The 15,214-nt window shown below is 32.9% G+C and overlaps 3 protein-coding genes and 1 long non-coding RNA gene across 9 annotated transcripts; 2 read left to right on the top strand and 2 right to left on the bottom strand.

Annotated features, from left to right (window-relative positions):
• Positions 1 to 457: 457 nt before the first annotated feature.
• LOC25498969 (uncharacterized) lies at positions 458 to 2,496 on the top strand. 2 transcript variants are annotated; one of them, XR_003007024.2, is made up of 4 exons: positions 458 to 1,598; positions 1,708 to 1,759; positions 1,862 to 2,040; positions 2,163 to 2,496. It is a non-coding gene; the product is annotated as an uncharacterized lncRNA (long non-coding RNA). The 2 variants fall into 2 exon arrangements; XR_003007023.2 differs by having other exon boundaries at positions 458 to 1,759.
• Positions 2,497 to 3,330: 834 nt separating this feature from the next.
• Positions 3,331 to 7,139, bottom strand: LOC11439525 (DNA cross-link repair protein SNM1). 5 transcript variants are annotated; one of them, XM_039828320.1, is made up of 10 exons: positions 6,514 to 7,139; positions 5,768 to 5,948; positions 5,388 to 5,627; positions 5,129 to 5,273; positions 4,818 to 4,952; positions 4,645 to 4,711; positions 4,437 to 4,514; positions 4,161 to 4,213; positions 3,930 to 4,043; positions 3,331 to 3,895 (listed from the first exon to the last, which is right to left on the bottom strand). In XM_039828320.1, the coding sequence occupies exons 1-9, from the start codon at positions 7,049 to 7,051 to the stop codon at positions 3,945 to 3,947; spliced, it is 1,536 nt and encodes a 511-aa protein (XP_039684254.1). In that variant the 5' UTR covers positions 7,052 to 7,139; the 3' UTR covers positions 3,331 to 3,895; positions 3,930 to 3,944. The 5 variants fall into 5 exon arrangements, 4 of the variants coding, with proteins under 4 accessions (XP_039684254.1, XP_039684253.1, XP_003624539.1 ...); XM_039828319.1 differs by having other exon boundaries at positions 3,331 to 3,898; positions 3,933 to 4,043; positions 6,514 to 7,138; XR_005643258.1 differs by lacking the exon at positions 4,161 to 4,213 and having other exon boundaries at positions 3,331 to 3,898; positions 3,933 to 4,043.
• Positions 7,140 to 8,755: 1,616 nt separating this feature from the next.
• On the top strand, positions 8,756 to 9,511 carry LOC11437255 (protein SRC2). The gene has a single exon (XM_003624492.3). The coding sequence runs from the start codon at positions 8,756 to 8,758 to the stop codon at positions 9,509 to 9,511; it is 756 nt and encodes a 251-aa protein (XP_003624540.2).
• A 1,317-nt stretch (positions 9,512 to 10,828) lies between these two features.
• On the bottom strand, positions 10,829 to 11,988 carry LOC11427618 (uncharacterized). Its single transcript, XM_003624493.4, has one exon. It carries the CDS (start codon positions 11,835 to 11,837, stop codon positions 11,199 to 11,201), a length of 639 nt encoding a protein of 212 aa, XP_003624541.1. The 5' UTR covers positions 11,838 to 11,988; the 3' UTR covers positions 10,829 to 11,198.
• Between the last annotated feature and the right edge of the window lie 3,226 nt (positions 11,989 to 15,214).

The following is a 15,214-nucleotide window of genomic DNA, read 5'->3' on the forward strand; positions in this document are numbered from 1 at the left end:
GCAGAACTTTGAATCGCAGAACAAGGAAAACACAAAATCAGAACTGAGAACCCATAACAGGAAAAACACAATTGATTGAAGAACAACACTTGCTAACATGATTTGCTTCGAATTTTCTTTGAAATCATGAATGGACGTGAGAAAGTATGGTTTTGAAAATCTTCGCAGAATTATGGTTTTGGAAGAAGGGTTTTGGGGTGTAACCAAAAAAGAAGGAATAGACTTTTTGAAAATCAAATTTTATGAAAAGGTAATCTTGTCATTTTGGGGTGCAACCATGATTAACTAGGGTGCAAGTAGAAAAACTCTTAGTTAGCATACCTTTTTCTTTTCTTTAATTCTTTTCTTTTCATCGCTTTTTTATGTAACTTTGATATTTCCTCCATCCAACTAATTCATGACATACTTCAAATCTCTATTGCTCAACTAACTCTAATTTTATCTCATGACAATCATAATATATACTTTGTTTCAATGTATCTTTTTTTTCAATGCAGAAGGTGAATGTTCAATCCGTAAAAGCAATTAGATAGATTTCAAAACATTCACTAGAAGGTGATTGTCATGATCGTTGCTGATCTAGATCGGTATTCATCATAATATTCATCGTTTTTCATGCTTTATTGGCTGTTTTTGGATGTAGTTCTTGATTACTTCAATATAATTAGGGAGAAAAAAGAGTGGAGGGGATTGAGAATGTGGCAGGTATATAACTTTGATGTGAAGATAATGGAGAGTGGCACTTTGATGAGAAGGTGATGCTCTGTTAGTGTGTGTTATGATGCGCCGTGTGTTTTAGGTATGTAATTTTTTTTCCTACTTCAGTTTCAAGTTTGCCTTTGGTGTTAATGTTTAGCCGTTTTGTACGATAGAGTTTGTTCATTCAGTTTTACTCTTTTCCCAATCATTGTTGCATGCGTGAATTCATTACCCTCTTGTTTAGGACTTCTCATGTATAAATAGGGACCGTTTGTTTTATTATGATTCACATTATCTTAAAATTACTTATATCTTTCCTTTTTATTACTCTCTCTAACACTTATTTGTGTTTTTTCGCAAACTATTTTCCCTGGATTGTGTGATAAAGGAAGGTTAAGCCTGAATTGAGAATGGCAGGTTCCTGATACATTAGTTTGCTTTTCTTCCTTTAATTTATACCTTCGTGAATGTTATTGTTACTTGAATATTTTTTTATAAATCTTAGGCGTTTAAAATTGAAATTATTCTGCTTACTGGTAGTATTAAGTTGAACTAAGCTTTAACAATATGTCATGGCTTCATTTTGTAGTATAAATGCACAATTAGACCTAAAGTTCTTTTTGTCTCTTACACTCATACAATAAAAAGAAAAACCATGACCATGTGTATTAGACAAATTTCAAGTTTGCAATGTCAGGATCTATCAATTACCGAGATAAGTTCATGTTTAAGTTTGCAATGTTTGATTTGTGGCAGTTGGCAAGTTTTGCTGCGGTTGGGGTTCTTAAGCAACTTTTTCTCAACTTTTTGTTGCATTCTCAACTCTGTTCTCACATTAACATCTTTTTCTGCTGTGTATTCTCAGCTATTTCTTTCTCTCCCATTCAAGCAAATATCAGGTGAGACATTAAAACAAAATCCAACATTGTCCCCCATTATAGTTGCAGATTTTAGCGATTATGAGCAGGTTAGGCATTGTGATAGTGAATGTGATTCGGAACATTGCAGGACAAATTGTTTATAAAGAGATTGTCTGGTCTAATTTTGATTGTGCAGGATGGTATGTAATTTTGTATTTGCTAATCTGCTAACGTATACTAATATCATTTTTTGCAAATAGAAATTCTATACTGAACATGCCTTCATGATCTTCCTGTTATAGTGTAGTGCTTTTATAATTCTCAAGAACCCCAACCGAGATGGTTTTGCCAGTGTAACCCCTGGCAAAAAGTTAGCGACGAGTGGTTTTGCCCATGCTTCCGCCCCTAGCAAATTCCCTCACAAACGTCCCTTTTCCCAGGGATTCTGTCCTTTTCTCAAGGATTTTGCCCCTGACAAAAGGTAATGTTTCTTGTAGTGTATTAATTTTTATTCATGGATAAGAATTCCTATAATTTTAGCTTAGGTTGGTTGTGATAAGACTGAGAATTCATCTTAGTTTCCTATCTTTCCTTCATTCATAGTCAATTAAAGGATATTATTGATTCAACTCACGAGAAGCTTTCATCGGAGTCTGGATATAGCAAGTCACCAAGTCAACTCATCAAGCATAGAGAAGACAATTTAGCCTTAGTAGAAGTTAGTTATAACCGATTACTTTCTATTCAAGTAATCTAGTTATCTAGCTTATTCTATAAATAGCTTCAATGTAACTTACATTCTCTTTGAGTCAATGAATCAAAACTTGAATTTTTCTCCGAGATGTTTATTATCAATCCAAGGCCTCGAATGCAATCCACCCTTTTTGCAGTTTCAAACATTCCTCCCATTTTCTCGAAGATGTTTGGATAAAGCACTTCTTTCACATAGTAGAATTGTAAAAGAAGCAAACACACCTTTTATAAAAAAAAAAAAAAAAAAAAAAAAAAAAAAAAAGAAACAAATGCACCATATGTTGATACCTGGACTTTCCCTCAAGGAGAATACTTTTCACAGAATACTTTCATCAAGCGATAGCTTAAAGTAATATTATTGTTATGGATATAGATTATAGATACAGTAATTAATCATAAACTAAAATTTAGTCACATGGTTTGACTCAATCATTTTATGGATTTGTTCCATGTCACTTCATATTATTTTCATCTGTTTTCTAGAATAAACATTACATGGTTGAGTCTGAATCTCTTACTAGTCAAATCGCCATTGAAGTAATTAAGCATGCCACTTTTTCTGTTTTATAACAAGGTTAAAAGTTGTTTCATAACTTCATAAATCCGTTAATAGTTAACCGATATTTTTGTTATCTACGGTTTCATTCGTTTCCTCTCTTTCTGGGTAATTGAAGGCTCAATGTTATATAACAAGTATATATGTTACTGATAGAATTTTACAAGAGGATCAAATCACAAAAGAGTAAACTATAATTATCCTGAAAAAATCATGACAATCTGCTCCTTATTTAGCTTTCTAAAATGTTCCAGCCATCTATATATTCCTATTGACAGAACTTCACAAACATTATAAAAATTGGTAGGGAGAGTTGATTGTGATAATCCTTCCAAGGAGATTTCACAAGATGCAAATCAATAATAACAAAATTTGCATTGTATTTGGGTGATGTTTTCCTCACATGTGCAAAAGATGAACTACTTCACTGGCTTGATAAATATGAATACACGACATATAAAAAAAAAAAAAAGTGAATCATCATCATATCCAATACCATAAATCATACAAGTACAATGGCGTATGTATTTCTCAAAATTCTATTACAATACCAATAACTTTAGCAAAGGCTCCCACGGTCCGCGGGATACATAAATAAAGTTCTACATAATACAACTCCTACATTTACTACTTGAGCTTCATTTGGGATTAAATAATTGGAATCGTGTTGTAACTCCAATAAATACTACCCAAGCTTTTTCACCACGCTGTCGTTTCTTTGATATAAAATGGTGAAAAGAAGATATTTGTTCATAACCGGAAAGTTGTCTAACTGCCTAAGAACAGCATTTCATTTTATATTTTCCTATTTTGGTGGACAAAAAATTGATGCATATCTTGTAGAGTAGGATCTTCCAAGAATTTTTTTAGCGGAGAGAACAATTGGGGAGAATACAGAAGTTCAACCAGAAAAGTTTAGGAAACAGCAGTCATTTGATGAAGTACGGGAAGAGGATTTCTTGTTAAAGCTCATATTACAACCTTCAAGCGCACTAAACTTGAAGTCCCCACAGATTGGTTTTACAATGAAAAGCTCATATTACAAACTGGATCTTTTTAAAGAACAGTTGAGGACTTCAGCCCTTCAACCAGTCTCGAAAGTAAGATTGCATCTTTTCTCGATTAGCAGCATTTCCAACATTCACAGTAGGAATTATCTTGTCAGGCCTCAAAAACTGTTGGAAGATAAAAAGATGAATTCACTAACAAAATAATGCAAATGTACAAATACCATAAAAAAAAAAAAACCTATCAAATGTGCATAATAAAGTAATCATTATTCAGTTATGGACCTGAACAAAATCTCGCAGTTCTGTAAAGCTGGAGTGCTCACTGTAGGGAACCCCTAGAAGAGAAAAGGGACTCATAAGCAATATTAGTAGTTTGCTAGCTAGATAAATACGTACTGAAAGACCAGCAGAGAGTAAACAACAGATAAGCTTTTTTCAGTCAGAAACATGACCTACCAAGCAGTTCAGTAATTATGCATTGTTGATATATAACTAAAGCACTAAACCTAAGTTCATATTTTATATCAAGTGTGGCAGTTGAACTGCAGCTAATCTTACCATATGTTGTGATATTTCCATTGGAAACAGGTTTAATTAGTGCCAGATCATTGCCTATCTTCTCACTGAAAGTCCAACCTGATAATACGAAATAAATAGCACAAACTTTATAACTACTCTATCAGCACAAATACCTTCTCTGTAGACATCTTGAAAATATACAAAGATAATCAAAAAGTAAATTTCATTAAAAGTACTGGTAAAATACCTGTTGGACGAAATGCTAATACTGATGTGAATTGTTCCTTGTAGGTCTTCAAGTATTCCTTCAAAGTCTAATGTAACAAGAAAAACATGGATGGTGATTTAAGAGATGACAGAATAGAAATGTAAGAAAAAAAGAGACTTTTGAGAGGAAAATATATCGGCACAAAATTTAACCTCAATTCTCAGAGATGACATGGGCAGAACATGGAGAAGTGTGTTATTTCCATTTGTACAGAGTCTATCTGAATAATCAGGGCAATCATAAGCTAGCAGTATCCTTCTTCTTGAAGCATTCACATGGATTTTTACCTGAATCAGAAAAGTGCCACATATATGTGTGAATGAAACAAACAGTCTAGGAGAAGACAACCTAAAAACTGAAAGCCACTTTTAATATTATTTGGGGGAAAAAACAATTTACAACCCATGAAGAGGCCCAGTAACTATTTACACAGAAATTTCCTAGAGGAAAAAATCGCACATACCCCAAGTGCCTTAGAAATTGCAAGATATACACATTCTTTACCAATACTGTATGCTCCAACAACCACTAAAGTTCTGGGATACTTTTTGAGGTGATTATTTGTAATTTTGACAACATAGTTGAGTACATCATCCTTAGAAGGAAACCTGAAGCAGAAAATTGTTACCAAGAACCATCAATTTATGTTAGAAGAGCCAATGATCATAGTTGTAACCAGATGACAAATCTGTGCAAATTTTGTAACACGACCAATGTCTTACTTGTACTTTGGGTTGCAATATGTAGTATCCAAATAAAGTACATTCACACGTTTATTTACAAAAAGATGATAGTCTTGCATTAGTTTACAAGCTCTAAAGTCCCCAGTGTGCAAATAACATTGTCCATTTGGGAGCTCAAAGTGAATCAAAGCTGCACCAGGGCAATGATTAGCATCTATCAAAGTCACTTTGATACCATCAATCACATATTCAGTGTCAAATTCCAAAGGGCAGATGTACCTATACAAAAAATATCATAAAAAGCTAATCACTTCATTGAAATGGAAAAGACATGATCAAGTGCACTTGGAATTTTTATTCGTGTAAGTGAGTAATCTAGCCAGAAGGTATAAAAGATAGAAGAGTTTCTGAGTTCTTACGAAGGGTTTACATAGAGACACATTTGAACTAGCCGTCCCGTAAGAGGAGAGCAATAAATAGGCCCATGTGACCATTTCTTGCTAAGACCACCATAGTGATCAGCATGGAAATGACTAAGAAAGTACGCTGAACACTCCTCAACACATCCATAACGAAAAGCATCAACTGTGAAGTTTGTCCCTGCATTAGCAAATAGACTAAACTTATAAACAACACAATTTTTTCTTATCATAACAAACCAGAAAAAGAAAAATCAACATATATATATATATTGACAATCTGAGTTGTCAAATCAATTTACTTCATCACTCATTGCATTTGGACTTTTGGCATTTACACAAGTCTAATCCAAAATCGACCACTCAAGATTAAACTTTTAAGCTATACAGCATAAACCCTTTAGAGTGATGTTGCGTCTGAGTGTCCTACATGTGTCAGTGTCGACACTTAAACTACACAAACACATGTGGTTACATCCAATCACGTCTATTTTCAAATGTTTTTTTAGCAATGTCTACATAGTGTCAATGTCAATATCGTGTCTGATGTTTGTGTCTTTGTCGGTTCTTTTTATGATGAAATTATAAAAGAAAAGTCTTTTCAAACACATTGATATTCCCTTTTTGATTAATTCCTAAAGTTTGAATTTTACTAACTTACAAAAACAGAAAATATGTATTCAAACAAATTTACAACTAGAAAGTAACTAAAATGCATCAATAAAATAGAAGAAATTTCATTTCACCTGGCATTTTCTTATAAAAGGGACAAGAACGAGTAACCCTCTTCTCTCCATGAAAACTCTTTCTCTTCCCAGTAGATTTTGAATTCTCAACAACTTTCCCTGTATCACGCAAAATTGAACCCCAATTTCCACGTTTCACACTCTTCTTCTCAGAAGAAACACTTCCTTCACCAACAACATCACAATAACCACCTTGATTTGGGGATTCAAATTCAACATTTCTTTTGAATCCCCAAATCTGAAACAAATTCGCCTGCTTCAGTTTCTTCCCCGAAGATAACGAATCTCGTTCTGGCGTCAACAGAGAGGAACAATCGGATCCGCAGCGGTAGAAATCGGCGGCGAAACTGCTTTTCTCCGACCCGTTTGGCGAAGGGGATTCGATTGGGAGTTGTTGTGAGGGGAAGCCTTCGTCGTCGAGTCGAATGGCATCGAACGAAGCGTCATCGTCGTTGACGTTGTAAGAGTCACCGTCGTCGTGATGTAAGGTTCCGGCTTCTGACGCCGCTGGAGGTGAGGCGGCGGTGGGAAAGGACATCGTTTTGGTACCGGCGCGAAATGCATTGAAAGTTGAAATGCGATTTGGTTTTTTAAATGAACCAGCGGGAAGGAAGATTAAGATCCTGTTTGCAATAGTTTTTTTTTTTACAAGAGTTTGCGATAGTTCTTTTTTCAGTTTTTGAAATATAGAAGTCCGGTATCCATTTACATGTTTTAAATTTAGTATCCAAAATTAAAAAATTCAAAAATAGTTTAGCATGTTTAAAAAAAAAAAATTGTATAAAAAAAATAATTTTTTTATAATAATTTTATTTTCACCAAACAATATAAAAGAAATTAAAAATGTAAAAAAGTAATTTTATTACGCAACAAACGTAAAACACTAAGATTTAATCATTTTAGAAAAATTCAAGTAGTACATATATATAATTTTGAAATAAAAAACAAAGAAAAAACTTAAGAGAAAAAAATATATATCAATTTTTAAAAGTTTCTATGTGTATTTGTTTATGTGACATAGGTTCAATTAACATTTTTCTTATATTACGGTTTGGTTCGGTTGATAAAATAAAAAACCATAAATTAAACTAAACCATGCGGTTGAGTAAAAAAATTGATTCAAATATATCCAAACTAAATACGATTTTTTACAGTTTTGGTTTAGGTTTAGATTAATTCAATTTACGGGTTTTCTATTAGATTGGTTCGATTTTGAACTCTCATAATATGAACTTGAAATATAATAACCAATGATCCATCATTATAGAAGAGAAAACTATAAATAGGGCTGGGAATAGGCCAGGTCGGCCTACAGGGGCTTATGACCTGGCCTGTTTAAGCTTGGTCTGGCCTGGCCTGACCTGTTTATTAAAAAGGCTAGGCTTAAGCTTTTTAAAAAACCTATTTAAGTAAATAGGTCAGATTTAGGCTATCAAAAAAGCCTATGAAGCCTAATAGGCCGGCTTGTTTATGCATGTTAGGCTTCATAGTTGACTTTTTTAAATAGGCTTTAAAGCTTTATAGTGAAATAGGCTTTTAAGGCCTTATAGTGATAGACAAGTCTTACACTGAAATAGGCTTTGAGACCTATTAAGCCTATTTAAAAGTAGATAAAATAAAATGTTTAGTGACTTTAATATTAAGTATGCCTGTAAATAGGCTTTCAGGTCAGGCCAGACAAAAAAAATAGGCCTATGATAAGACATCATTATTTATATTTTATAAGAATAAACATCATTTCATTGTTTATAAGAATCAAATTAAATTTTTAACATTTTCTTATAAAAAATAATAAACATTCTTTGTTATGTGTAACAAAAATTTAAAAAATGTAAAATTTTATTTCGTCGACAATTCATTTTCTTCGAAAAAACAACTCGTTTCAATATGAATTTAATGATTTGGTGTACCCGTACACTCAATATAATTTGTCTAAAAAAATAACATCGACAATTATTGAAAATGAAATTATAGTGATTTTTTTAAGAGGATAATTTTTACTCCTAATTATTTTTGTGGACAGCAATCATAAGACTGAGCCACGTACCGATACCGGTCGTAATACAATACGACCTTCGTAATTGACGGCTGTGAATCACTCTCACCTCTAACAGGACCATGTGCATATCAATAAGGAAAGGAAACTTCCATTCAAATTCATTAATTTCTTACCTATGCATCTACGCCCAGTTTTCACAATAAAAAAAGAACATATCAATCAATCAATCAAACACAACACAAAATGGAACCAAACAGTTTCATAGACCTAAAAATAATCTCATGCAAAGACATAAACGCATTCAACTTCTTCCAAAAACTAACCCTCTACGCACAAGTTTCAATCTCCACCACCAACCCGAAAACCAAACTCACAAAACAACAGCAACGAACACCAACTCACAGGGACACCGACGACGACGGAACAAACCCTGAATGGAACCACCAAACACGCTTCAATCTCTCCTTTCTCTCCAGTCACCCAGATCCATCCGAATTCTTCTTATCCTTCGAGTTTCGTCACGACGGTCTCATCCTCGGCAATAAATTCCTTGGAGAATGCCGTGTTCCTTTAACCGATCTGATTCGTGATATCGACGGTGCTGAGAGGTTTGTTAGCTACGAGATTCGTTGTGATGGTAAATCCAACGGGATCTTCCATTTTTCGTATAGGTTAACAGGAATTGGAAATACGAACTCGTCTCAGATTCTCGATGGGAGAATATCTGGGTATCCTGTTTTGACACCGGATGATTATGCTCCGGTGCAATATCATGTACCGGAAATTGAGAGGCCGTACCCGTATTGTTATCCACCGGTTTGTGAGGGACCATTTGCGGTGCGGCCGGCTCCGTCTGTTTCGTATCCGTTGATCGGAGGATGTAATTATTATGAATATAATTTTTATCCACCGCCGCAACCCTCTGTGTATCCTCCTCCGCCTGTTGAGCCGGAGGCCCATCATTGGCAGTCAGGCCCGTATTTTGAAAATAGGTGGTAATGGTTTGGTTTGTACGATATGATTTTATAGTTTCTTTCACATTTTGTATGCTTGCTTTTGTATATTTTGGGTCCAGTATTGACTAATCATGAGTCTTCTTATAATGTGATTGTGACTAACAACAAGTTTTGAATCTCCACTAAAAAAATACTTTCATATGGTGTGTCTCGATCTAAAGGTAGTAGAAGTATGAGATAACAAAATGAAAGGGCAGTGTGCAAGTGCAAGGTTGGGTCTAATCCAACAAAAGGAAAAATAATTCCCCCCATTATGTGTCTCTGATGTACGATTTCCCTACACTCCTGCTGCTGCATCAACTACACAATTACCGGCTAATTGCCTTCCAACTGTTGTTTCAACTTTTCAAAATCCAACTGGAAATTAATTCTTGTTCAACTGGTTTAAACTGCCCAATTTAAGATGAAACTGTCATCGTCCAATTTGAATAACTTAATTGTGGTCTCAACCAATTCCTTACCAGCAAGTTTTAACGACGATGAAGTTAAACTTATGTCACCAAACCCCATTATCTCGCTTCCACCTCATAAACCTGTAGAGGGCCCTTAAACCATGCTGTTTTTGCCGCAAATTTTCTCCGTTTTCCCCTCATAGACACATTCCCATACTGTACCAACCTTGTTCCTTAAAAATAGTCGCGTCCACATTACATTTAACATTGGCTGCTATTGGCTTTCTCCACAGCCTTAAACCTCGGTTGGCTATTGATTTTTTGTTCCGTCCGTCTCCTGCTATACGAGACTTGCTGTCCCGGAACTGCTGCCATTGTAACAGATGAACTTCACATACCTAATAGTTGAAGACTAACATTCTCATTAGAAAAAGTGAAGACCAGCAGTTACCAACACGTGAAAAGTACTGATGGTAGCTGGCTGGAATTTTTCAGATACAAGAGCTTGTGGGTGGGGTCTTAAATCCCCAAAACACTTTTCTATGATTGGGCAAAATAAGAATACAGATAAACTTGTTAATAGAATAAAACATAGAACACCAAACGTGCACCAATGATGCACACAGAACATTATGCATCTCATTCATTCATTATACTGAATACTCATGTGTTACTGAAACCAAATAGATAAATACACAAATTGTTATTTTCGACAATGTAAATACACAAATTGTTGATTGAAAATGTAGGATATATATTTCAAAATGATTTATGAAATTGTAAGAGTTTAATCAAATTCGTCCCTGGATTTGTATATGACCAGAATTACATTAAATTGTAAATATCGACAATGAATTTGAAATAAATAAATAATGTTAATGATCCATTTGATAACAGATTCACACACATAGACGAACTCGCATGAAAATTGACTATGCATCATAAACAGTACAACACAATTTAAACATGCACAAAATAAAATGTAAAATTTTAAAGAACATATTCTTAGAGATGCTATACAAGAAGCTAGTTGATCAATGTTTATCAGCATTCAGAAATGCAGATAGGGAGTTTATATATCATTATTCAATTTGTCTTTACATCTCTTCTCTTGGCATTGTAGTAACTACCAATTTTACAAGGTTTTAAATCGAGATCATAATAATAATAATTACAGTGAAGTTGTGATCCTTGATATTGTAGAGTCCCGATAAAATGTAGCGCGTCTAACTTTGGGATCCTTGATATCACCGTCTAAATTGTGGCCGCAAAGTTTTTTTAAAACCCAGGCAATTGCATACGGCCTTGTGTTCTTAGCTGCTCATAAAACCTTCTAATGAAATCCTCAGCCTCATCGTCAACTTGACAATTTCCAATCTCATCATTATCCCCCAATGCTGAGTAATTGGAGACCCTCACAGAAAAAGGTGAGAGAAGTGGGCTTTTTCTCTCTTCAGATGAATCAAACTTAAAATTGAATGCGTATTCAGGAGTCTTGGGCACCATAGCCTTACCATCCTTAGACACATTTTCAATGTCAAATTCAATTGGTGACAATTGATATTGACAAGGTAAAGGTTCCTCATCAATAACATTAGGAGCATTAATACAAGGAAAACTGAAATGGTGCTTACGTTTTGACATGTTGAAAAAAGCAGGGTTTGGACTATTACTACAAGAGAATTCATAATCATGTACCATAAAACCACCACCATTTTTCGATGAATGATGGTGGTGACGATTATGGGATGACATGAGATTGCTCAAAGATTTTCTTAGCACTTTCCCTTTCTTCATCATCAAATTCATGTCCATAATCATCTTTCTCTTTGATACAAGACTCTTTCTCATCATAAAGAATGTGATCCTCAACACATTCCATAGTCTTTTGGCTACAACTGATGAATGTACCTCCATTTCTCAAAACTATATAATAAAAATAATAACTACAAAATCCCTACTTATAAAATTGAAAAAAGATTTTTTTTTCTTCTTAAGAATTGAATGGTGGAATTCTTGTCTCTACGAGGTTACTAGACCTCGAAGAAGATCAAGAACCAAAATGTGAGAATGTGAAAGGTGGTGAAGAGTAGAGGAATTATATAGTGGTACATTAATTTATTTTTGCTTTCTTTGTCACACTTTTATTTAATTTTTAAAGCATAAATGAAGAAAAAAGGTATACTTTTCAAATTTGACCCAACAAACGCTCCTAAGCATTCCAATAGTATCCGTTTTAAAAATTATAAATCAAACATTAAATAATTAATGAGGGGTTTTAATGGAATTAAATTAATGCTAACGTTACAATGTGTTAAAATGTAGTAGTTGGTTGATGTGTTGAATTCAAGTACAGCTACAACACACCGTGTATATGTACAAGACTTGTTATAAAAGAATAGTTCAACGGCTAAAATATGAACTGGCAAAAATAGGGAACAGCCAACAAGGGACCCAATTGTTTCTGTCATTTTTCTAGTAATGGACAAGAAAATTAGATAGAAGCTTCATTGGTACATTTAAGAAATAATACACTTTTAACAACAGTCACCTTTGTTTATCCAATAATATTATGTTCCCCTACAACCCTTCCTTATGGATTAAGACTAATTATATGAATTCTTTAAGTGGTTCTTGCACTTTCCTTTTTCAGCTAAAATATGTTGCTGCCACGAAGAAGCTTGGAATAAACATTGCAAATTCAAGGATAATATAAATTGTTTGTTTTCAACAATTTACTAATTATTATGTACTTAGATAACCAAAACAATTCTCTCACGATGAGTATGTACACTAACATTCTAATTTTGTTTCATTTTATTCCACCAACAGAGGTATTTTTTGCCAAAAAGAAAAAAATGTCGGTATCAATAACAAAAAAATAAAGTTTCTTTTTTGAAAAAACAATAAAACAAAGTTTTTATGTTTATGATGTGTTGCTACCACATTCATTAGCACTACACCAAAAAAAAAAACACATTCATTATTATATTTAATTTACCCATCAATTTTTTCTTTTTAAGTTTCAGGAGAAAAGAATTGTGATAATCTGAAGTTTGATTGAGAGATAAATAAAAGAAAAGAACCATGATAATTTGGAATTTGGCTAGAAGATAAATAAAATATGATAAAAAATTGTTCTATCCATAAATTGAACTTAAATTCTTGCGGAATTGTTCTTCCTTTGTGGAGCTCATCAACCACAACCACATAATCTCAATTGTTTGATTAGATACATTTTGCCTACAAATAATATGAAGAAACAAATCAAAGTAATTAGAATATCCACGTCTTCGGATCTACATCGTTGACACTCAAATCATTAATCGAATATGTAATTGATTGAAACCATATTTCAATAGAAACCAAACGAATACCACAACAAAACAAGAAATCAAATAGTACCACACAAAATGACGAACAACACAACGTCGCACTCAAACGACAGAATCATGAAAAAAATACAAAAGAAAAAACATGAAATATATGAAAATCACTTATGTGGATTAAAAGAAGGAGGAGAAAAAAAGATCTAGTGGATGATTCTAGACAAAAAATTTACCCAATACCACCCCTCTCCACGCGACCGAAGGAGAAAGAAAACTTATAGAAAAGTGAAGTTTCTGTCTGTAAAAGGTAAATATAGTTTTCTACAACATGAATGTGCAAAATATCTATACATATAATTTTAATCAAAATCAAAATTTTATAAAATTATTGTTTATAATTTAACGCATTAGTGCAATAAAAATAGCAAACAGAGAAACGCATTAGTCAATCTATAAAGAGGATACATCCAATTTTTAAGTTGGAGTATTCTTTCCAGTTTTAACCCTTCATTTAAATTGTTTTATCATTTTATTTAAATAATCAGTTAAAAAATTAAGTTATTCTCATTAAAATAGATACAATGCATAACAATAGAAGGAATCTATATCAATCTATAAAGGGGATGCATCCAATTTTGGGTTGTATTTTTCCTTTTCAGTTTTACCCCTTCGTTTAAACTTTTTTTATAATTTTTATTTAAATAATTAAGTAATTCTCGTTAAAATAGATACAATCCACAACAATAGCCTGAACAATCCATAACAATAAAAATAATATTATATAGTGTGGAAAATCTTATTTTGACCTTAAAAAATTATTATGTTTTGTTGTAACATTTTTTTTTTCAAATTTACCCTTCACTTCATTAATTTTTTTTACTGTTTTATCGTTCATTACAATACCAGTGGAAAGAGCGGCACATTAGTTCCCGTCTTGAAACGAGTTATATATAAGGGAATACATGATTTTTGAGATGATTTTTTCACTTTCAATTATATCATTAAATAAAGTTGTCTCTAAGAATGTTATATTATTGATGTCATTTAAAAAAATATAAATTTATATTATATTTGCTATATTGTTCGTCTCATTGTAAAAGATAAGTATAATTTATTGCAATATAAAAGTCCAAAATATTTATATATTATTAATCAAAATCAAAATTTTATAAATATTACTATTCATAATTTATATACATTAACACAATATAAAAACAGGACTGACGTCTAAACGTTAGTAACAATAAAAAATTCCACATTCCTTAGCTTTTGAAAAGTTCGGGATACAATTTCTTTTACTTTTTAAAAAATCCAAAACATAATTGTATTATAGATTTCTTTTTAAAAAATGAAATATTAAAGCATGACATACTTCAACAAAATTCTCAATTATACACGGGAGGTATTTCCATGGTCACAAGACCAAATCAATAGTGTTTGGATACACATGTAAAAAGATGGTCCCTAAACTATTCAATCATTTTTTTTTTTTTTGGTCAAGTAGCTTAGTGGCTAGAGCTCACACAATTTAATTGTGGAGAAGTGGAGTGTCCGGGGTTCGAACCCCGGCTCCTGCATATAATATGCAATATCCCTACCAACTGAGCTAAGCTCAAAGGGATATTCAATCATTTTTTTATCCTCGGTATTATTAAAAAAAAAAAAATATTTCTTTATATGTGTGTGACCAAACATTTTTTATTTGATCATGTGACCATATTAGAATTTCTCTGTACACGGTTGGGTCCCCATCAAAAACAAGTTTTATGGATCATTTGATATTGTGACCATACAAGTATTTGTCTTGAGCTTGTATCTTTTTATTTATTTTCTGTTGTGAATTTGGATCAAAACCCACATCAGTATATACTTTGATGTTTTGAGCAAAATTAACAGCAACTAAAAACCAAACATCAATATTTGTTTACACAATTTAATCCAAATCAACCTATTAAGGTGTTTCCC

Source organism: Medicago truncatula, chromosome 7 (assembly GCF_003473485.1).
Source record: "Medicago truncatula cultivar Jemalong A17 chromosome 7, MtrunA17r5.0-ANR, whole genome shotgun sequence".
NCBI classification, from domain to species: Eukaryota; Viridiplantae; Streptophyta; class Magnoliopsida; order Fabales; family Fabaceae; genus Medicago; species Medicago truncatula.

Excerpts from the sequence above, each read along its gene's own strand:
- LOC11439525 (XM_039828320.1), bottom strand. The coding sequence starts at position 7,051 with ATGTCCTTTCCCACCGCCGCCTCACCTCCAGCGGCGTCAGAAGCCGGA. Across the intron at positions 4,214-4,436 it reads TGGAAATATCACAACATATG|GGGTTCCCTACAGTGAGCAC; the intron begins GTAAGATTAGCT and ends TTTCTCTTCTAG. Across the intron at positions 4,044-4,160 it reads AACTGCGAGATTTTGTTCAG|TTTTTGAGGCCTGACAAGAT; the intron begins GTCCATAACTGA and ends ATCTTCCAACAG.
- LOC11437255 (XM_003624492.3), top strand. The coding sequence starts at position 8,756 with ATGGAACCAAACAGTTTCATAGACCTAAAAATAATCTCATGCAAAGAC.
- LOC11427618 (XM_003624493.4), bottom strand. The coding sequence starts at position 11,837 with ATGGAGGTACATTCATCAGTTGTAGCCAAAAGACTATGGAATGTGTTG.